General features: G+C 35.1%; 2 protein-coding genes across 26 annotated transcripts in view; one reads left to right on the forward strand and one right to left on the reverse strand.

Moving 5' to 3' along the window:
- kek5 (leucine-rich repeat, immunoglobulin-like domain-containing kekkon 5 protein) overlaps positions 1-14,372 on the forward strand; it is a 237,071-nt gene extending 222,699 nt beyond the window's left edge. For all 21 annotated transcript variants that reach the window (XM_085664792.1, XM_085664798.1, XM_085664793.1 and 18 more), the window contains 3 exons: positions 5,338-6,251; positions 6,992-7,517; positions 10,586-14,372. In XM_085664792.1, coding sequence (XP_085520918.1) covers positions 5,349-6,251; positions 6,992-7,517; positions 10,586-11,520 — 2,364 coding nt within the window. In that variant the 5' untranslated portion in view covers positions 5,338-5,348 and the 3' untranslated portion in view covers positions 11,521-14,372. The remainder of the gene's footprint in view (positions 1-5,337; positions 6,252-6,991; positions 7,518-10,585) is intronic.
- A 2,241-nt stretch (positions 14,373-16,613) lies between these two features.
- On the reverse strand, positions 16,614-23,708 carry LOC118442794 (xylosyl- and glucuronyltransferase LARGE2s). 5 transcript variants are annotated; one of them, XM_035868948.2, is made up of 12 exons: positions 23,388-23,708; positions 22,583-22,672; positions 22,311-22,435; positions 21,793-21,976; positions 20,918-21,462; positions 20,705-20,854; positions 20,330-20,632; positions 19,997-20,193; positions 19,787-19,928; positions 19,601-19,731; positions 19,353-19,445; positions 16,616-19,148 (listed from the first exon to the last, which is right to left on the reverse strand). In XM_035868948.2, exons 2-12 carry the CDS (start codon positions 22,611-22,613, stop codon positions 19,019-19,021), a joined length of 2,031 nt encoding a protein of 676 aa, XP_035724841.1. In that variant the 5' UTR covers positions 22,614-22,672; positions 23,388-23,708; the 3' UTR covers positions 16,616-19,018. The 5 variants fall into 5 exon arrangements, with proteins under 5 accessions (XP_035724861.1, XP_035724841.1, XP_085520940.1 ...); XM_035868919.2 differs by having other exon boundaries at positions 16,617-19,148; positions 22,518-22,672; XM_035868959.2 differs by lacking the exon at positions 16,616-19,148 and adding an exon at positions 19,170-19,248 and having other exon boundaries at positions 22,518-22,672.
- Between the last annotated feature and the right edge of the window lie 289 nt (positions 23,709-23,997).

Consider the following 23,997-nt stretch of genomic DNA (forward strand, 5'->3'; position numbering starts at 1 on the left):
TTTTTTTTTTTTTTTATCCGCATCCCTTCGATTGTTCCGATCCGCATTTCGAGTAGCTATTCTAGACAAGTAGAAAATACAATGTGGTAACTGCGTTCGCTCGATCAATAATCCAATTCGTTATCATTCAATCCTAAACGCTGATCGTTTCCCACGAATCAGAAAAATTTTTGTTTCAAAGACTTGTATAAAAATCAAATCGGACAAAAGTATCACGTTACAGCAAGTATTGCGAATCGATGAATTTGATATTTGAAGCTTTACAAATACTTTTTGAATATAGGAACCGATTATATACGAGTGAGCATTCTAAACAAAGACATGTGATTAAGCAAAAAACCTATTTCATCCTCTTGTCGACATTATACTTCGTTTATGACTGCTCTCACTCTCATGCGAATGTCACACAAGCCCCCGACCTTTACATGCCATATTCCCACCTCAATTAACATATTGCGTAATTATTTCATTCCATATCGACCCGAGTCAACGCGCGTGACGAACCGCCGCGGAACAGTTGGTCTGTTCCTGGAAAATGCTTCACGTTCATTGATCGTTCATGGATTCAAGGGTCGACATTCGATAACTTTATGGGAGTATTTATTCAGTTTCCTTTTTTTAGCCGATTACTATATTGGGTATTAAAAAAGATCGAGTGTCATATTTTGACGACTCAATGGATAACGCTTCGTCAATCGATTTGTATGCACCAATATGAAAAATTAAAATTTAATTTTACTCAATGAAACATTTTCTTATAAATAATGCGATTGTGGCGTTATATTTATTTCGAGACAAATCGTCTCTCTCTCTCTCTCTCTCTCTCTCTCTCTCTTTCTCTCTCTGTCTCTTCAATGTATTTTAATATGGTTAATAATTATGAGCCAAACGGAGAAAAAAATTTTTAAATAATCAATTTCCAAATGAATATATCTCGATACAGATTAAGTCATCCCTTAAATACAATATATTCGTAACGAACCAGCACGACCGTCTCAGATATCTGATCATACCACGAGGGATAATATAATATCTTTCGTCTTAAGGCCCGTTGGGAAATTTTGCCCTCTAGACCTCCTTTTAGTCCATCATTGAGATGATTATCACCCATTACCATTATATTCATATTGCTAATTTTGCGTATTAGTTATACCTGTTACGTATTAGACGCGAACATCATTTTATTACACATTTTAACATTAAAATATTTATAGTAAAATAGGTTGCATTTAAAAAGTTTTCAAATGATTAGTTTAAAATTATAAGTAATAATTTATGCTCCGATGAATAAAATGTACTTTTTAGAAATTTTCTTAGATTTACTCCAGTCAATTTGTTTCTATTGTTAAGGAAAGTTTATGCACTCTCGTGCATTTAGAAAATGTCATAATCTATGCGAAACTTTAAACAGGATTGAAAAATTTTATTTCAAGCGAACGATGGTGATTGCATAAGACACTTCCAACAGTCGTATCTACAAACTCGTGAAGTACAGCTAAAAAAACTTACGAAATGATAGGAAAAGAGATAAACTTCAACACATTCGATCCCCAAAGGATTTTCGAGAATTTTCCAATTCCCGTTGATCGGAAAACTCGGCATATGCGTTTAAGTACTTGTACAACTGTAGCGTGATTTTAGTATCAAGTTTTTTTCCCATGATTTCGCAGATAGCCAGCCGGTCTACCTCGGTGAATCTACATAGAAAAACGAAAACCTAAAAGTCACACGGCTTTAACCACAGCACATATTTCGAGAGCTGTCGGATAAAAAAAAATACTCTATATATATTCACTCTATACAGTGTTATGAACGAGAAGGTTAAGAGAAAGGGTTGAGAAAAGAAAGAACAAGGCAAGAAACCAGTGATAATAATCTCCCTATAGCGCGTCCACATGATAGATGAAGTTTTCGTGAAAAGGACACAGCATGACCAAGAGAAGTTAAGTATGCGTGTAACGTCCAAGGACTCTTGATTGATAGACCGAGTGCTAATAAATTTAAAATTCCATAGTTCTGATAAAAATTCGATTGACTTTGCTCTTGACCTCTCTCCTATTTTTACTCTCCTTTCTTAGCAAGCATTTTTCCCTCAAGCTTTTATGTCCATTTACTTTTTCGACATCGTAGTTCCTTCCTTCTTTCTTCTTTTACTTTCTTCTTCTTTTTATCCACCTTACTTAAAACGCTATAAAAAAAGGACGCATAGCCATGGGAGTCTTTTCCTACATGATGTAACACACGTGTCTCTCTTGAAGAAAAGTTCCCTTTGCGTTAACTCTTCCTATGGGCCACTTCTCTTTATGTCGACTAATGTAAACTCTTTAGTTTCGTCTCTTCCTGCATATCCAATGTTCTTTCTCTCGTTGGTACTAGTTATTTACAAGTCAAATGCGTACGATCGATGCCCGGTGAGAGAAAGAGAGAGAGAGAGAGAAAGATGATGGTGGTCGGATCGAGGAAACTGATACGGAGGCCAACGAACGTATAACAGGGGTTGAACATTGAAAAGAGAAGAGGACAGAATCGGAAATAAATGTGATCGGACTTGGGGAGCGTATGTTTACTTTAGCTTTGAACGTTCTTCTTTGTGCATGGCTAGTATCAACAAGAAATAACTCGCAAAAAAGGCAGCTATCAGAAGATCAAAAAGATACCGGAACAAGAAGAAGTTACGGAAGGATTTTATCCAAAAGCAGAAGAACTCTTACAACCATGAAAGTTCGTTCGATCGATGAGTCTCGTACTCTTTCTTCTTTCCCGTAGGAAAACTCTTTTGCATTACACGACCACCTGCACGTCCGGAAAAATTTCTTCTTGCCCTGATCTTTCTTCCTTTCCTTCTTTTCTTTTATTTTGAAAACGCGTTTCTCGGAGCTATGCATCTTGTGCCTCGAACTTTTCATTATTTCAAGATTGCATCCTTGACTATTCTCTTTCTTCGTAAACCTTCCCTTCCTCTTCAACGTAATAACGTTACAACGATTGTGGTTTGCTTTGTGGGTGGGGAAACGTAATACATGTATAAAGTTGTTTTCAACGTAATTCTCAACAAAACGACCCGCGGGACGCTTCTACCCCTAAGTCATAGTCCGTTTTTATTATTTTATTACGACGTAATGTCGACGCAATGACTCTAGCTTTATAATTAGCCCTACGAAGCCTCGAGAGGCATTAAAATGGCATTCTTTTTCTTTAAAATAGGAAAACTTTCGAAGAATCCCAAACGCCTTCTACGCGCGAATAATTATAATATTTTTAGCCTTCAACATTTTGGCCTCGTTTCGTAATGACAATAAAAACACCGGTGACTGAGAAATGAAAAATAATAGAGAAAAGCTTAGTAGAAAAAACTGATTTAAAAAATTTCGTTGTAAAATACGAGAAGAAAGAACAGCTGTGTTACTTTCACCCTAGAAGAGTGTACTATTTCAACAAAACTTTGTTCTCGGGAGTTATTATATGCGACTCTCTCAGTGAAACTTTTCTGACGTTCAATAAACCACTACTACGACAAGTTACGTTCATTACGCGTCCGTAGAAATGATAAACTACCCTATATGAAAACTCTGTTTTTTTTTCACTTTTATCCACCCATATCTGACAATTGGAAAAAAGAGGTATTATCATCGCTCGAATATTATTCTCGATTTTCTAATTCTTATGACTTTTACGGTACCGTTCGCTCGACAGTAACAGAATTCGGGCACGCTAACAAAGTGTCTCAACAGAATTTCATTATTCGAAGTAACAGGACTGCTACATCGGACGTTAATTCTTCTATAGCGCGACATTGAAATTTATAACCCTCCGAGCGATTTCCGTTAACCACCGCGCTATAACTCGGTCAGCTCTTTCGCCGACTTTTGGAATAAATTCAAATGGTAAGACTGTCGCCACGACGGTGTACAAGCTAACTTACACATCCAAGTCCAAAACCTTTCCTTCTTTCTTGATCTCTCTCTCTCTCTCTCTCTCTCTCTCTCTCTCTCTCTCTCTCTCTCTCTCTCTCTCTCTCTCTCTCGCTATTCCGTATTCCTTTCTCTCGTTTTCGTACCACGTCCCAGAGGGAGTAAGAGAGAACAGGATGAATTGCATTGGGCTCTGCCTGCTGGCGAAAAGAGTAATTTGATGCACAACCTCGGACTCCTCGGGTCTCAGCAATAATAAAAGGAGTAAAGTGTACGCTCGAGCGCAAGCACGCCTCTTCGGACTCGCCCCTTGCCGTGTTGTATTAATTTAACTTTGGCGACACGTCGACGGCACGGCCTGCCGACTGCACCATGTCGAGAAGTAGAAGAAAGAAAGAAAAAGAGAAAGGGAGAGAACGATATTAAGCTAAATTACCGAAGTTACCAACGTGTAACTCTTTCTAAAATTAGAAAACGAAAAGACGGAAAACAAGGATCTTGGACGATAGTAGAAGAAAAGAAAGATATCGCAAAGAAAGTTTAGGAGAACGAAAAGATAGCTTCCAATAGTAGCCACCGGGAGTTCCCTTTCTGTTAAACGACGCATCGAAATCTTCCTTTCCAAACGATTTACTTCGAGAAGGGCGTTTAGCTTCCGCCCGTTAAAAGGATTTCTATGATTAACGAGGTTCTCTCGAGAAATCCGTGAAATTTGCTTGCCTAACGACTCTTCTCATACCTCGGAAAAATAGTCACCCAAAGTTTTTCCATTTTCAGGGAGACTAGGTATCACGTCCAAATATTTCAAAAGCTTTTCGAACTTTACCGTTCACCGCAAAAATCTCTCTACAATGGTGGCATTAATTCGACTTACTTTGCTATCGTTAGCTTGTTTCACTCTTACCTAAAACGAAAACAAAATACGCGCATATAAACTGGGCAATTGATTCATATACAAATGAATATCGATTACAATTTGCATAGTTGAATGAATTTAAAAGATGAAGATTACAATGGTCCGAGAAAAATACGAAAATCTAGGTGACGGATAATAAGAGTACAAAAAATATAGTTGCAATGAATTTTACTTATTTAGAAATATACAATTTTGTTAACTATGAATAATCACTTGCTGAAATTACAGTATTCTGAATACATTGTAACAAATAATAAACCTTTTTACAAAACATATTTTCAAATATAAATAAAAAAAAATTTCTAATAATAAAAATATAAATGAAATGAAAATAGATGTATTTTTGTTTCTCGAAATTTTATTGCCTTTGTTACAATAAACACATTAAGCATAAAATGAATAAATTTTTCTTTTTTATCATGGGAAAACGAACGATATTATTGCATTATTTTCTAGATTAAATATGCTTAGTACGACTCATTAATAACCAACATTTACCTTTGTTAATAGAAATCCCCAGGATGGAGCTGACAACGGCGAGATTGTTACTCTGCTTAATTCTGACAATGATGGCCATGTGCCGAGGACAAGATGTCGCCCAAGACTGGATGCAGTGCACTGCGTCGTCGTGTAAATGCAAATGGGTGTCCGGTAAGAAAACGGCCGAGTGCATGAGGCAGAATCTAACGCAAGTACCGCAAAACTTGTCATCGGAGATCCAGAGTCTAGATCTTACTGGGAATCGAATACCCCACTTGATCGAAGACATCTTCAAACTGAACAATCTCGTGAATCTTCACAAATTGGTACTGCGCGAGTGTGGCATCGAGACGGTGCATCCAAAGTCGTTCAGAGCACTGAAGATCATAATCGAGATCGATCTCTCAGCTAACAACATTAGAACTCTCCATCCTGGTACTTTTGTTGAGACCCTACGACTCAGAGTGCTACTCTTGAATCAGAATAAACTGAGGGCCCTAGAGGATGGTTTGTTCTTCAACTTGACCTTCTTGCAGAAGGTTGAGGTATCCGATAATAAATTGGAAAGAATCGAGGAAAAGACATTTCGCAATTTACCTGGTCTACAGTCCCTCACTTTAGACGGCAATAATCTGAGCGTACTTAAGCTTCACAGTTTCGAGAATCTACCAAAATTGAACAGTCTCGAGCTTCAGAATAATCCTTGGAACTGTAACTGCCGACTCAAGAGATTTCGCGATTGGACGATAGAACGAAAATTGTACACGAAGCCTAACACTTGCCAACAACCAGCCAATCTTGCTGGGAAGATGTGGGACGAGGTTAGTAGCGATGACTTTGCTTGTCGCCCAGAAATCTTTGTGATAGGACCAGCAGGAAAACTCGAGATCGGCCAAGGAGATGCGAAACTCTGGTGCAGAGCCACGGGCATTCCTCGACCTCAGGTAACCAACGTCTTTCCTTCGTTCTTCTACCGTGATACTTTAAAGGCAATTCTATCCTATTACTTAGAAAATACCGGTAAAAGTATAATTTCTTCTAATTCGTCTTAACTTCAATCTTCTCGGTTCCATTTCGCTGATTTCGAATGAATGTCTTTAAGAAGCCTGAGAAATGCGCAAGAGCAATTTGTGAAGCCTGGCAATATTTCCAAGTAAGGACTGGCACGTAGAATACATTTCCTTCTTCGTAAACGGTAGCACGCTAGTCTGTTCCGGGTTATGCATTCACAGACGATCTAGTGGGACATATTTGTCTCGCGTCTCGTGACATTCGGAAAGTCAAGCAGGAATACATTACTTATCACGCTCACCTTTCGGATATGACGAATACGATCGTATAACCAGTATCTTAACCAGGTGTTATAGTACATCATATTCGCGATCCGTCATACTTAGGACTGTCAAGTCATTACGTTTATGAATCGAATTAAAATTGGACGTTACTTTTCGAGGATAGAAAATGTCACGCGATGTTGACTCGATGGTTCTAGACTCGGTTATTTTCGCGATGACCTTGCCGATTAGAAATTAAATTGTAGTTGTTTACGAATTACCGGATATTAATAAATATCAAATTCTTTTCGATTTGAGAAAAATTGCGTTTTTCTCATTTCTTTTACTTTTTTTTTTTTTTTTTTTCAATTATATTAACCATATCAACCACATATGTACTCTGTTTATAGCTCGTCTGGGTGCATCGATCGAAAGTGTTGAACAATCAAAGCAGACGACATAATGGAGAACGTGGTTATATTATCGAGTCCAGTAACGATTGGTTGAATCTAACTATCCCTGATGTCGGTCCATCCGACAAAGGTGATTACGTTTGCCTTGCGAAGAATCCAGGTGGTAGCGTAGAGAAGAATGTAACTCTGAGCGTCGTGGGCGACCCTATCAGTGGTAGGGATAGTACGATTAGTCTACCTTTGGCTATCGGACTCGGTATTGCTGCCCTTCTACTTCTCCTCGTCACGGTGACGCTCTGTACTTGCTACTGTCGACGTCGTCGAGATCATCATGATGAGAAAGGCTTGGAAGCAGTATCTCTAGAACATCATAGTCTAGGCGAACAAGAGAAGTCTTTGATCACGACCATAAACACCAGCTCGGTTAAAACAGCCAGGCGATATGAGGCACCCTCCGTGACATCGCACGGCACCGAAATGACGGAGCTGAATCGAACCCTTCTCGACAACGACTCGGTCTTCGGTCAGTACACTGCATATATAACTAAACAATGTGCCGCCAGGTGCTAGCCGGAGTAACGATCGGTCAACCACAACTGCCGCTTCTATGCACCGCGTTCGCTCTGACGTTAACGAGCATCGAATGTGACTCGCGAGAGCGTCGAGCTGAGATCTACCTTAAGATTATTGGAAATGGAAATATCATTTTTATTCCGTATAATTGCTTCCTATAGGAATAACTGAATATCTTAATTTTAATTTCTATTAAAATCATTTTCTATACCATCGGCTATTTATTTCGATTGATATTTTCGGACTTTTGTAAATATTGTATCATATACCTATCATAATCGATCGATGGAATAAAATATCTCAATCTTGTATATAGCTAAACTAATTTATAAAGTGCTAAGTTTCACAATAGTAAAAATAACAAGTCACGAAGAAAAGGTACAAAAATTTAACGCGCTCTCTTGATTAGAATTACAGAGGTCGATATAGCGATTTAAGATTCAGGACGATACGATTGAGCAAGCACACAGTGCAATCGCTTTGTTGAGGGAAACAGTACCCGGCAGATAAAAACGAGGCTTTAATTTAAAGTCACAGATAAAAGCAATCCTTTTTCACGGTAAAAAGATTTATAATTCGATCTACCCGTTGGCTAAATAGCTTCTTTGGTAAATAAAGGATGCACTAAAAAGGCATCGCATTAACGAGCATGAACCTGACACATCGAAACGAATCGATTGGAATGGTTTTCTCCGCAACAACGATACTTGTTACGTTTCTTCCAAGTGTCAGGTTGACGTAGATGATAACTATATGGGTTAATGAACGATCCATTTTTATTCGCGATTATGTCTTTCGAAAGGAAAATAAGTCGAGAATATAATACCTCGTTCTCGCTTTATCTTTTGTCGAAGATAGACAAATACAGATATCTATTTTAATTTTACTCGAAATTCTTTCGTCAATAGCGTACGATTGTTCTATCCGAATATGCAAATATAGAGGATCGCGAGAAAAATATTGCATATCTAACGCCACGAGTTGAAAAGAGAAAAGCGAGAGAAAAAGAGAAAATATGATAAAAATGAGAGAGAGGAAGAGAGAGAAAATTTCCCCCAAACTGATTTAACTTGAATAGAACGAAGAGGAAACAACGTGGTTGTGAATGAAATGATTGGAAAAATCGATATTTTTTTTTATTTGATTTTATCTATTTGCAAGTTATTCTTTTATTGCTCGCTAGGAAAATTCTATATAATAAAATATTTTTTAAAAAGTAAAATTTGTTAATTATACAATCGTTTGTTCAAAATAAATATATCTTCATTGTTACTAGAGAAAAATAGAATAACGGTATCTTATTGTGTAAAAAAATCATAATTAGAAACCAAGAAAAATAAAATTTCGCTATTATTTCATTATGCTACTAACTTTTCCGTGGCCGAGAATATAGAGAAAAGGCATGACAATGAAGACAATATGCTCCATAAAATGAAACGTTAATACGGATGAGAGGCTGCAATTTCTGCACGAATTCTCGTCAAAAAACATTCTATGATATCCTGGTGTTTACTTTCGACTTACTATATAATTTCACGGGCTATCAATTTTAAAGTTCATGCCAAATTTTATTGCCAATCGGTGTTATTAATTGTACGAAAGCTCTGATAATCGAATCGATTCTAATCAAGTAATCGCCAAAAAAAAGAACAAATAATAAAAACCGTGTTAGAATTAGGCAACGAAATTTCGACAATAGTCGTTTCGATCTCGACAATACTGTTACTTCGAAATGCAGGGAGAATGAGTATAACGTTTGGCTTCTCCAAATTATGTTCACATAATAGAGAGACGGCGGATCTCTCCCTTTTGCGTTCGCTGCTTAACCACAATAGGGCTGGCTCTCGACCACGCCGTAAATAATTGCAAACGTCTCCTCGCCTCCTACATGTTGGCTTTGTAAATCTCCACCGACTGGACTGGTCGGTAGGTCCAGTCATCACGATTTCGATATGCACGCTAGAGATTGTCCAAATCTACTCTCTCCACTATGCTCGTTATAACATATAATTTCGTTGTACAATATAATTTCTGTTTTTTCTTTTATTTCGCTCTCTTTTCTTCGTGCAAAATTAGATTTTCTTTCATTTTTTTCTCTTTTGTATCTTTTTATTACATTGCTTTGTCGCTATTTGCAAAAGTAGTAAGTCTTTCAAGTTACGCTTAAAAGTAGATATAACGTAGGAAAAATAATTCGTTCTAAACAGCTTCTTACGCTTTACGATATCTTCTTTTTATCATATTTTTTTCGAAATTAATTTCAATCGAAAATTTGTAGAATATTCAATGTAATCCAATCGTACTAATGCTTCATCCTTGATGGAACGTTAATTTCTGTCATGAAAGGATAAACGGTCAGGAGTTTCGGATTACCGTTCGTCGACGAGCGTAAAGCTTAAACGTGGTACTCGTTAACGCACGGCATCGTTAGGAAAATTGTACGATCGTTATGTCGTGACTTCGATCGTGGCATCGAAGTAACCGACGATCCTAATATAAACTTCGAGACACGACGAAAGCAAGTTTGCACTTCGTCACTTCGTTAGTCGCGAGCTTTCTTTTCTACGAAAGTTTCATGGTGACTTTTTCCGAGTATTTTATCAATAAGTTACTCGCTCCATTTTTTAAGTTAAGAATTTGTCTGATCATAAGTATTGAAAAAAGTTGTTCATTTCAACGACGTATAATTCAACTGACGTAGTCAATGTTTTCCAAAAGAAAACTTGTTCAGTTTAATATTTCTTTCAGGGATGTTTTAATTATTGGAAGTGATAACGTGTCTGTTGAGAAAATGAATTTTCAGCTGTGGATAAAGAAAGAATTTTTTTCATTATCCCTTGAAAAAGAAAGAATTTTTTTCATTATCGAAAAGAAATCGTGACAAAGTATCGGTCTGCCGGACGGCTTTCTCTCTGTCTCCGTCTCTTTATTTTAAGTTTATATTCATTTCTTCGCGCAAGCTCTTTTAAAATTTTCTTTTTTAACGTTCGTCCTTCCCCTTTGTTTCTCTTTTGACAGCTGACGGTGTGGTCGGTAGCGGCGTAATCGGCAACGTGGTCGGCGGAGGATTGGACGAGGAAAGAGAGGAGGGTCCCAGGACGACAGAATTCGATAATGGGGGTGCAGGTGGAACTTTGAGCCGTGTCGGAAGTGGTACTTACCGACAATATCCACCAGACCTGTTGGCCTTCTCTGGTGGTCGTGGAGCTTCGCCAACCAGTCAGGCTTCTACAGCGCCAGACAACACTCGTCTTCCTAGTCAGCAACATCAACCTCAGCAACAGCAACAACAACAGCAGCATCAGCAACGACAGCATTCGACCTCGAGTCCGACGTCTTTGGGCTATAACTCACCACCCGGACAATATCCTGCAACTTTCAAGACTCTCCCTCATAATCGAAGCGTCACGCCGTACGGTCTTGCAGGATCTGCAGTAGCACCGGTGATGCCTCGTCACGGATACGTCACCATTCCAAGAAGACCTCGAGCTCCCAGCTGGAGCAGTGGCCCACCGACTTCGCCCACTGATGCATTGGAACCCGTATATGATAATCTAGGCCTACGCACTACAGCAGACGGCAGCTCTGTGCTTTCCCTAAATAAAAGTCCGGAGACCGGATCTTCGGTCAGAGGAAGGCAAATACCTGGTACACCGACTTCCCACTATGCGACCATGCAACGAAGCACTCCCAACATATTAGCCGGTAGTTCGAATGCACTCGGTACCCTCGATAGATCAGCACCCGAGGGTGCTCCCGAGGCCATTTCCGACTGGTCCATTAAATTGGCCGATGAGGCTCTCGATATCAGCTCTAGATCTCTCGGTTTACAACAACAAGGTAACAACACGTTAGGTAGGAAGATTCCACCTAGGCCCCCTCCAAAACCCAAAAAGAAATCGACCAACGGACCTCTCTACGAAGACGAGGATGAGGATGGCACGGAAGTATGATCCTATGAATATAATGGACGATGAGGACGTCGGGTCTTCCTACTTCTTCGTTCCCGCCACTACTACGTCGAGCCATACTACTCTATCGAGTCGCCGGCGATCTCGGGAAAGAAACCAATAGTGCCTTCATTCGAAGATTTTGATGATTCTTCTTCCGACGTGAACGCAAGTCGATGTGGTTCTTCTTTCGGACAAAGAAACGATGCTGCGACATGACGATGATGAGAGGACGACGATTCGTCGTTTTATCGAACATCGAGCTGATGAGGGATGAAGATAAACGGACTATAATTCGCATGGGATGCGATTTATCACTCTTTCTCTCGATACGCGTTTTCTTTTCCCTCATTTTCTCTTCTTTTTCCTCCTTTTTCTTTTTTTCTTTGCTTTCTTTTCCATTTAAATCTTTTCGTTCCTTTCATTTTCTCCTTCGCTTTTTATCGACTCGTCCGACAAGCGAGATTAGAACGATTTCACGATTTATATCGCGAGATATTGCTTCGCGAAAAATCGTTATGCGATGTTAACGATTTCGTAGAATGATATTAATTGAGAGACAATGAGACAAGTAAGGAGTATTTAAAAAAAAATTGTAACTTTCTTTCTAAGATAACCTGAATTATTATTATTTAATCCGATAAATTGAATTTATCCTTGACTGATTAAAGATTATATTTATTTGTTAAGACAGAGGAGAACTTTTCCAATATCTACGACGATCTTCTTCTATTTATCGCAGTTTCTCAATTTCCGAGAAATCAAGCTGGTTAACGTGTCGTCGATTTTCTCCGGTCTCTCCAAACAACTCAGGTCACTCTTTAACTTCTGTTCTTTAATATCGTTCAATGTACACGTGAAACTCCGTTTCGTGATCGACCAAGCATTCGTGGTTTATGGTTGTTCGACTATAGAAGCTTTTTGTGTTGATGAAAGGTGTTAGATTTATTTGACAAGATTAAGTAAGCTATTTCTATTATCGTATCCATTGGAACACTTTATATAATTATTTCCAACATTTTATTGATATTTCAAACTACGGATGAAAATAAAATGAAGAAAGTATATCATTTCGTGGAAAAAAACTTTGAACATTTTTTCGGACAAAGTTTCTAAAGGAATAATATTATAAAAAAAAAAAAAAAATACAAAAAAAAATACAAAAAAATACAAAAAAAAATACAAAAAAAAGAAGTACATTCTTTTATTCATCGGTGATTGCGAGACTTGCAACAAGTTGTAAAAAGTCGATTCTAAAAATTCTCTCTCTCAGGATGAAAAAGAAAGAGCAAACAGAAGAAAGGTGAATAGGCCCGGAAAAGATGCTTTAAAATAAAATGCAGTAAAACTATAACGATCCTCGTGGCTCGTGGCCAATAAATCCAGTGTCAAAGAACGACCTTTCCGGGGAGAGTGGTTGGAATCTGCCGTGTGAAATACTGCCGGCAATGCCGAACATCGTGTTAGCGAAAAAAGCTTTTCCGTATTGCATTCGATAGCTACGGATCGCCATCGTTTATTTAGAAAACGCGCGAGCGCGAAAGCTGAGCGAACGAAACAGAAACGAGGAGAAAAAAAAATCGTGTTGTACCATTCATAGGTCGAAATAAAATGGTCAATAACATCGTAAGTTGGAAATAAAGATGTAAAAGCGGACAGATTCTATAGCGATATACGATATTACATGATTGTACCTGAATCTCGAAGATCTCGTTTCTATGATGACAACAAATTTCCATTTTTATCGATCTAAAGCTGAAAAACAAACTCTCCGTGGTATATCTATCTATCAAAAAATATTTTCTTACTATACGAATTGAAGAGTATTGGTTCTTCCTTCAAACATGCTCGTTGATAATTTTTTATATTTCTATCGTCATACATATTTAATTTTATATAAATATATTTATATTATATTACGTTTGTATTTCTCACTTGTCTCATTCGATCGATTACTCATTGCTTCTCAATTAATATTATTGTTAAATTTTCAAAGGTTCGTACGTATATCAAACAAAGAATCATATTTCGAATTATGAAACATGATCCTCTGTTTTCGGCATTGTAAAAAGAATATTGTTAGGCTTTTAATTGTTACAGAATAGTCAAGCTTAAATTCAAAACGTTAAACTAAAAGTATATGCGAAAAATTTGAGCTAATAATATAGCAAAGATTAATAAAATAGCAAATAAAAGTAGCAAAGATTTTCTTTGTGTTTTTGTATTTTTATTCAACAGTTAGCTGAACCAGAAGCTCAAATTATTCGCGAATGCTTCGTTACTTCCAAACGTAACGCATAACGAATGGACAATATATATATATTTGTTATTTGAAAGTCTTGTTCGATAAGTTATTTTTTTTTTTTTTCTAAAATTCTGGAAATAAGCTATTAACGATCGATTCTTTTTTTTCTGGAAATAATCTATTAAAATAAATAAATTTATCTAACTAATAGGAAAGGCCAATGACAATTAAATTTAATTATCTTTTAACGTTTATTAGAAACTCGTTAGTGCCGAAAGTTATTTCTTTTTGGATTCTTTTGCATTCGGTCATTTTACAAAAACGAATAATAAGATAAAAGATCGAACAGAATGAAGGATATAGAATTAGGTAATTAGATTCAATCGATAAATACAGGTGCCAACTCTCAGCTCTCTTCCCATCTATCTCTACTTAGAAAGGAAAAGAAGGTAACAAAAGCAGAGTTCGTTAAAGTGAAAAAGAAAGATAGGAAGGAGCAGCATCGATACACTAAGGGACTTCGCCGCGTAATATTTTCAGCGGTCTAGAATGAGAAAAAAAAAGAAAAAAGATAACTAGAAAGAAAAACGAAGAGAGAGAGAGAGAGAGAGAGAGAGAGAGAGAAAATCGCGAGCCGTTTGTTCGTTTTTCAAGAGAGAAACCGGCCGAGCATGCGATCTAATGTACATATATACACAGACTGGCGAGTGATTGTCATTGAACATTGTTTATATGTAAATACGAGAAGCGATGAAATAAAAGAGGGAAGAGTAAAGAGAGGAAGGAAATAAAAGCGGAAAGAGAGAGTGAGGGGGAGAGAGAGAGAAAAAAGAGAGAGAGAGAGAGAGAGAGGGAGGAAGAGAAAAAGCAGAAGAAAGGATCTCATATACGGCCGGCGCGGTCTCGCGAGTATATTTTTGTAGTTTTGTATTTTGATGTGCTCTCTGAGCGAGATCCCCGTGCTTGCTCACACCGAGAAAACGATAGGACGTTCGCAGGATGGCCGACAACGTCGACAATGAACGTGTTTAGCGTCGTTTCGTCAATCGATCGACATTTCGCGTATGCACGAATTACGAATTATATTCAGTGGCATTCGCGTATATACATATGCTGTACAAGTATATGTACATGTTAAATACAAGCATAGGTATGTCTCTCTCTCTCTCTCTTTTTCTCTTTATATATATATATATATATATATATATATATATATATATATATATATATCTGTAGATACAGGCATACTTATGTATTTATGTATGTATGTATGTATGCGTACGTATGTATATACATCCAGCATAGCTCGCAATACAAAGCGTTAAAACCATAAATCTCGCCATCCAAATCGGCACACGTGTCTCGAATCACGAGCAATTCACTTTACTTACGCGTTGGCATTCGTAAGTGGTTAAATTATTCTGCCCGTCGATATCGATGCCGAAATTTCCTATCCGTCTGTCTGTCTGTCTGTCTGCCTGTCTGTCTGTCTGTCTGTCTATCTGCTTGCCTGCCTGCCTGCCTGCCTGCTTGCTTGCCTGCCTGCATACCTGCCACATCCTTTTCCGGACATTTCATCTTCGCGATATTTCAACTAACGAGATAGAAAACGAGATAGAGGGAAAAGGAGAGGAAGAGAGAGAGGATGGGAAAAAGAAAGAATAAAAACGAGTTGGACGATTTTTGAGTGACGGTAAATGACGGTACTTGCAATGGATAAGGTTGCAAGTTCTACGACAAGAATAAGATTCTTTAAATCTTACGGATTTTAATATTACTTTATAAAGCTTTAAATCGTTTTCTTTGATTTTAAATCTTAAATAAGTCAGTTTTAAGAAACTCTTACTTTTATTAGACGATCGATTACTTTCAAATATTTATAAAGTCGGTAATTATCTTTGAAATCATTTAAATTTGACCGTAGACATTTACGTTGTCTATTTAATCTCTAGAAATATCTATTATCACGGTGTTGATTCAACGATAGATGAATGTAATATAACGGGAAGGGAACTTTGTACCATACGCGAATATAACTTTCTCGTCTGATGGTCTCGAAACGTAATAATACACATTTCCTTGTCGTTAATCCGTCGTGTGTCTGGTCGTGACGCTCGTAATCGAGCGTGTATACGACGACGAGACGCTTGTACACGCAACTACAATTATTATCGTGAGATACCTCGTTGTAGCAAGCTACCGTGGTATCAGAGAATCTCTCTCAACGACACAATTTACCAACGGACCCTTCCCGACTTCGAATCAACATCCTTCGTCTTTCTTTTCTTTCCAATATCGTCTTTTACGATCAATCCTTTTTTCAATCCAATTTGCAATTTATTCACCTAAAATTGGCACTTAAGGATATCTTCTATTTGTTATTTGTTTCTTGATAGGATGATCCAGGATAGTAAATTCGATTCAAAAATAAAGGACGAAAAAATATGTCTATTATTATGGGAGCGATCGATCGTTTTCTAAAAAAGTATAATATTACGATCAGTATTTTTACATTTCTAATAATGTCTCGGAAATATAAATATAACAGATTATTAAATAATGTAACATTCGTATATTTATTTTACGAAGAATATTTTTTTTCAGTATCGTCAATTTATTAACGTATTTTTTAAGATAAATGATTTACCAAGTTAACTTTCCTTTCACTCAGCTCATTAAGGGAACTCCATCATAATATAATTATGCTTTACCTGTCAACGTAGTTAAGAACTCATGTTATTTATTGAAACTATAAATTGTGCACGTCAGATACACCGAGTTCACAATTTGTTATCGATAGACGCGATTAGAGTTAACTGAGTGTTTAAAAAAAAAAAAACGCAGTCTGAATTACCGTCCGCAATAACCGATCCAACTCGATACTTATTGTTAGACATATTTAATATTTAATTAATAACGGAGGAGAAATCGTTAATCTGTTTTTAACTAATTAAAAATTCATGTTTTCATAATAAAACTCTGGCATTTCATATAACAAAAAGGATCCTTAATTGAGAAAATTTCATTCTGTTTAATTAATATATTTAAATGAACATACATGTTCATTTTCATTTCAATTAGAGACGGTTTACGTTAAAAACTATTTTAAAAGAATTTCAATACGATGATACTTTAATTGTCCTAATATGACTGATACTTCAAAATATACGTTAATTGGCCAATCAAGGACAATCTTACAATTAGTATTGAAAGCTATTATATGCTAAAGTACACTATAATATACTTCCATAATCAAAAGTCGATCCACGTTTTATCCTTTATTTTAATATCAAATTATTTCATAGTTATCATCGTTATATCGATTTTCTGCTCTATAAAGATCGATGTTCCTTCACTAAAATGTATTAAAAATTAAAATATAATTTCTTATATTTTCTAAAAAAGAGAAAGGAATTGCGTTAATTGCGTTACGAGAAGTTCGCAAAAATATTTAATTATAGTCCTTTATGACGATAACTTTATCCATTCGATAAAGGAAAACGTATCTGCCTATACATAGAATTAATGATAAAAATCTTACAGGCGATTGAAACAAATTCAATCGGCCAATTAATTAAAATAACTTATAGATGAAGGAACATATGGACGTAAAATAAAACTATAATAGAGTGCGTGCGAGCGAGCATGCGTGCGTGAGAGAGAGACAGAGAAAAGAGACTCTGTGTTTTTTCGCCAATACACACAACACACACACACAACACACACACACAACACACATACACACACAAACACTAATATACCCTGTGGATATAAAAAAAACGATAATTTTACCATGAAACGTTGTACAATATTAGTTTTAATCGTGTGTAATACTTCGTAGAGCGTGTAGTTTTCTAAGTGTCTGCTCGCTGAACGATTACGTAAATCGTGTGTCCTAATTGTCGTCGTTGAAACATTGCCTAATCAATTCTATTGTTGCGCTTAGAAGACGAAGGAAAAGGAAAAAAAAAGTGATAACGTAACGTAAACCGTGAAAAATGAAAAAGAACCAATGTAAAAGAAAAAGAAAAAAAAAATTTTACGTACGCGTCGAGACATTAAAAAATTGTTGTAACGTGTCTCGTCGAATATACGAATGTGTGTTCCGAATTAATCCTTGTGTTAGTTGCGGACAAGGTTAGTAGTGCGTCATGCCGAAAGAGCGATACGAGTGGACGCGTTTCTGTGGATCAGTCGTGTCCAACTGAGTTTGTCTCAATCGATTAATAATAATAATAATAATTATTAATAATAATTATATATATATATATATATTATATTAATTATTACGAACGAGGTCATGCGCGAATGGGTGATTTACTCGTCAAAGGATATTTTCGTATCTCGTACGGTCTCTTGTTGCAGTAATGTACAGGATAAAAACACTTTATACATGCTTTTATCGAAAGCGTAAAGTCAGAATGATTAATATGAATGTAAATGATTTATATTTACGTTTTACGGCGTAGATAACGATCTTTAATAGGAAATGTAACATTGATATTTACTTTTCCGCCATATTTAAACGTGAATATAGGAAAGAAAAAGACATTAAACGAAACCGATTTTAGCCGATAGTTTTCGGTATTAATTCTTACGATTCTTATATCGAAAAATATCTTTTATGTCAATTTTTAGTAATGTTGCCATCATTACTAATACTTACTTTTATTAATTATTATAATACGTAATCGTGTTCATCGTCATCATCATCATCATCATCATCATTGATGTCACTGTCATTATAATTCCAACATTTTTACGTTACATTGTTACTATGTCATTTTTTCACATTTATTTATACAAATGTTTATACTACATTATCTTTTGATAAAAAAAAAAAAAACTTGTTTTTGTAAGAGAGAACGATGTCGAATTGTGTAGAATTCAGTATATAATTTTTAAGTCGAATATAATTTTTAGGTACTGTAAGGAAGGCGCTGTATATATTATACATATTTTATAAATAAAATATTTAGTGTAACTGTAATATTACGATACTGTACTGAAGGCACTGTTCTGTACACACCACTACATAGATTAAAATTTTAATAAATATTTCCCAACCCTATATATACAGTCGATCTTACAACGATTGATTTTTTAAACACTTTTCTAACCTTTTAATATTTATCTAGAAAAGATAGAAAATTGTTTATATCTTACAGAATATATTTACTCGATTAAACAAAAAAAAAAATAACTATAATTCTCGCGGTCTCCGCACGTCGTTTGAAAATAATATTAAAATATATTTTAATGGGGTTTAGCAGGTCCCACAATTTTGTCCTCTTTAATAATAATTCGCTTATGTTTCGATAATGCATCAGCACCATATTTCGCCATTAATTCATCGACAAATTGATCCTTTAATTTCTTTAAACACCTGAAAAGTAAAAAACTATCATACTATAGATAATTTATTTATTAAATGCATTCCAGATCATTTTAACAAGATATCATGGCTCCAACGTAATTTGCGATACCTATTGAAAATAAGTATTTAAATATTATCGAAGTCACCATGTTTTAAGATTTGAAGAATTGTAACAATCGTATTTAAGAAACAATATAATTAAATTCATATCACCTTCTATAAATAGAGTCTGTTCTAAATTTCCCGATGTCTAAACTTGGAGCGTGTGGTCGATGAATAATGAAGCTGTCCGGTAGAACAATATACCTATATAAAATGTTGATTCTTTACGTGTTCTTTATCATACGTTACAGGCAAAAGACAATCTATTAAATTACATAACGCGTAGGTCTCGAAAAATTGTCTCGTTAAGTTACACAAAGGTTAATAGTATATTCTCTTATTAAAGACAATTATCTTACTTAAAATCGAGTGCTGTAAGATGAGTGATGTAAGAAACTTTATTCCATCCAAATCCAATGAATCGCGTATCGTATTTAGGCGCAAATTGGGAAACCACGATGTAAGGTTCGAAATCAGGTTCCCAAAATATCTAAAATAATATTCAATGAAGATTACGATTTTCTGATAAATTTTACAAAACCTACTTCATAAGGTTCAGTTGCATTTCTCCATAAACTAAAATTCGTTGCTGCATGCCCTTGAGTCCAAACATGATAACGAAACGTATAGAGAATACCTCGTTTGAGAAATTTCAAGAGTTCTTCCTTGTCAGCAGGAAACGTAAACCTGAAATAAAAGTAAAACCATTACCTTATTGAATTTTACTCATTGATGTTAATTAAATGCAAAATTACCTATATCGTTCGGTTTCAAAAGCAGGCACGATTAAAGCTATTTTGTGAGTTGTCTCCATGTGTAAATTTTTAATATGCTTCATAATGTTTTCGTAAAGGCCGTATTGTGGTAAAAAGTCAACGTCAAGTTGAAATACATAAGGCGTCGATACGTACGACATAGCTATATTTCTTAAGTAATTAATTGGATAAAGTTCCTAAATAAAGAAAATATGTTTAAGATGTTTTTATTAAGCTTTGAATATTAATTGAATGGATATTGAAATGGCAAAGAGAAAAGTGAAAAGTTTCGATAATATTGAAGAAGTAAATGAATAATATTAATATTTATACCCCTTCTTTATACACAATGTGATAGGCAATATTTTTCCTTTTTCGCAATTCCGGGGATCCACGTACATATACCAAAAAATTTTGTACTTCGGCATCGGTAAGATAAAGTGCTACACTTATTGTTCCCGGCCAATGTTTCGAAAGTTGTTCTAAAAGAGGCACTCGTTCTATACTGCATTGAGTGGCTAATACAATGTCTGTAGACATATATACATTATATTGATATTCGAGAATAAAATAATGCGTTCTGTACATCATCCTTGCAGCTTTGTTAAATTCTCGACAAGGATCTGATTCGTCATACTATAAAACGAGAGGCGAGCGAACGTAAGAATAATATAAATTTTCATCGAATTTTCAGATAAAAGAACTTACTATCAAAATATTTGTACGTTTATCACAACCAAATAAGCGTTTTCGTAAAAGATTCCCATCCATCTCTAAGAACATCCTATGCAATTTAAGGAATTGATCTGCGTGCTTATTATTTACATCCTGCTTCCGAGGTGAATTCCAATGAATTATCTGAAAGGATAGATTGATCAAAGTTACACTAGATCATTTAAAAGAAATATCACAACAACGTACATTTAATTGATCTCCTCTTTGATAACAAGATTCGCTGGTGGTATGATCACTAAGTTGGACGTTCCAGGTACAATCTATCTTAAAAATAATATCCGGATGCTCTTTAATAACGGCATTTATTATATCTTGATCGGCCAAACTGGTCTCCTTTATATAATTTAAGATCCCCTTTGTGGTGTTCACCCACAATTCTTTAAATCTTCTAGCGCGCAATCGTTGTAAATGCATCAGCATAACGCCGCTATTGAAGCCTCTACCTAATGCTGGCCAAGGTTGTTGACCGTACGACAAGGACTTTAGATACCACCTACTTTGATTTTCCGCTAAGCCTAACGTTTGATTAGGCGTGAATTTCTCGAAGACTTTCCAAAGGACACTCACGTCGTTTAAGATGGTCACGTCAGTATCAAGGATGAGAACCTTACTCTCATCTAACGCCTCAGGTAATATTAATTTTAATAGGCCGTAAACTCCGGAATAATGTCTGTTTGGTATCCATGATACCTTCGGCACCCATCGTTCGGCAGGATAATATGATACTATGACTGTAATCGTTAAAGAAATTACTATTAGATTTTCATTAGAAAAGTTTATTGCTCTTTGTAATCGTAAGAATCTTCAATCATGGCTCGGACTATAATTGAGTAGATCATTTTAGAAATTAATCTTCTTTCGTCTATCTTAAATATTCTATCTAACAAAAGAAGCAAACCGATTTATTATATATAAATCAATTTTTATATATTTCTTTTTATTTCAATCTAATTAGAAAATTATATATAGACGGAAAAATATATACGAACGATCTAATCATGACTACAGCCTTCACCTTAACATAAAAATTTCGCGTATTGCGATAATGAACGTTTACTGACCACTTGGCAAATCCCATGTTTTAAATAATGTAGTGAGTGTTCTTTTTGCTATTTCATCTACGAGCAAGTGAAAGTGCAGTGGTTTTGTACGATGATACAAGATCGACTTTACTACCGTAACCAATGAAAATGTTGAATTATATCCGGCACATACCATGGCAATGTGTATGAATTCACACTTAACCTTGAAACAAACTATATTTAACTGCTATGGGTTAAATTATTGGAAAATTATTTGTTTTGATGACCCTTTACACTCGGTTCGTGCTATTTTCTTGAAAATTTAGAATTTTTTAATCTAATCAGAATTCTAATGGTGTTGTACTTATAATAATATATTACTCATATGATCAATTAAAAATTACGATAAAAATGAATATTGCGTGAAAATTTCATATCAAAATTTCGATCTATAATTAATTTCGCATTCGAAATAGTCTAAAATTGATTTCTACCTACTACGTGCTATTTATGTTGATAATGTCGAGTGCAAAGGGTTCCAATTTTTACCAATTTACCTCCGAGGTTCTATTTGATAATTGAACTTTCATAGTCGATTCTCGTAAATTCTTCTTATTTACATCGACCGATAACGATTGCATTTTTCCTTGCTTTATTGGAATGCCGCTCTCCGCAACAGGAACTGTAACGTTATAATAAAACATCCGTGTGCATCCTAAGATATTGACTCAATATGGTAAGTTAAAAACCATGATATGTATTACCATTAAAAAACAAATATAGGTAGAAAATTATTAATACTATTAGAATGCCAAATAAACATCCTAACCATGATCGAGCCATTGTAGTATGCCAAACATATTTAACGCTACGTCCTATGATGTTGAATAACTTAATTTTAGAAGAATTCTTTTGATATCTGTAGAAAAAAATCGTTCATAAAATAGAGAAAAAATTAGTTATTTATATTTGTAAATGTTATAAATCAATGATATAATAAAAATGATATAGAAATATAATATTTTAACGCATATAAAGTTACTAATTCTTCTTACGATCTTCCGCATATAAAAAAACTTATAAAAACTTTGTAAACAAATATAAATAAATGTAAAATATAAATAAAATGAATGTAACTAAATTTATCATTAGATATATATATATATATATATATATATATATATATATATATACATGTATACATATGTATCTATTCATATATATATATATACATATATGTGTATATATACATATGGATATATGAATATATAAATATGTATATATGTGTATATGAATATATAAATATGTATATATACGTATGTATAAATACATATATATATTTATATATATATATATATATATATATACATGTGTATATACACAATGAATATATACATATGTATATACATATACACACATATTTATAACACCGATGTTATATTTGCCGGCTACATATGTCGTGAAACTTTTGTTTGATCTATATATAGTACTGACTACTTTGTGCCAAGATCGGCGGGATATATAGCTTTGACAGCGGACTGTGACATTATTCGACACGCGCTACGGATAACAATTCTAACATAACAAAATTAAACTGACACCGATTATCGATAGTAAGTTGGTTTATTACATACCCGTCGCTATAACCAGGATTTATTAGTTCGTTGTCATCCAAATTATCTCATAAGTTCGATGAATGTTTTGAACAAAAGTTGTAACGTTTTATTCGAAAATTTTTACCACGCAAAATATAATAACACTCATAATTCGTAACCGGCCACCGCAAGTGTACATTTATATTTTAACATGCAACACGGTTCGTATACACAATGTGTGTCACAAATGAAATAAATTGCCGTAATTACTCGTAACAATGAACAACCGTGAAATAACGTGCATCCTAAACAGCTCGAGAGTGAGAGAGAGCAGGAAGCCCGACGTAAATAGTTTAATCATTGACTACCGGAATAGTAGAGCGAATACTACATTTAAAATACGTTTGATCTCGACTACTAACTCGGTCGATAATTCCACTTTCTTCTGATACATTATACGGCCGATAGGAGGTGAGAATTATATCACCGATAAAAACATGGTAATGATGATTATTTCAAAAATGATATAAAAAATATGATATCATCTTTGATATATTTTTTATTGTTTTCATATTCTCTTTATTAATAAGAATTTATAATCTATTATATTGTCGCAACAATCTACATAATTTACAATATTACATATGAA

The sequence above is a fragment of the Vespa mandarinia genome, chromosome 2, assembly GCF_050613455.1.
Source record: "Vespa mandarinia isolate Hongniang chromosome 2, ASM5061345v1, whole genome shotgun sequence".
Classification (NCBI taxonomy): Eukaryota; Metazoa; Arthropoda; class Insecta; order Hymenoptera; family Vespidae; genus Vespa; species Vespa mandarinia.

Coding starts and splice junctions, on each gene's coding strand:
- LOC118442794 (XM_035868919.2), bottom strand. CDS start 22,596: ATGGCTCGATCATGGTTAGGATGTTTATTTGGCATTCTAATAGTATTA. Junction 21,977..22,310: donor TATCAAATAGAACCTCGGAG/GTAAATTGGTAA, acceptor GTTTGTTTCAAG/GTTAAGTGTGAATTCATACA. Junction 20,194..20,329: donor ACATTGTGTATAAAGAAGGG/GTATAAATATTA, acceptor TTCTTTATTTAG/GAACTTTATCCAATTAATTA.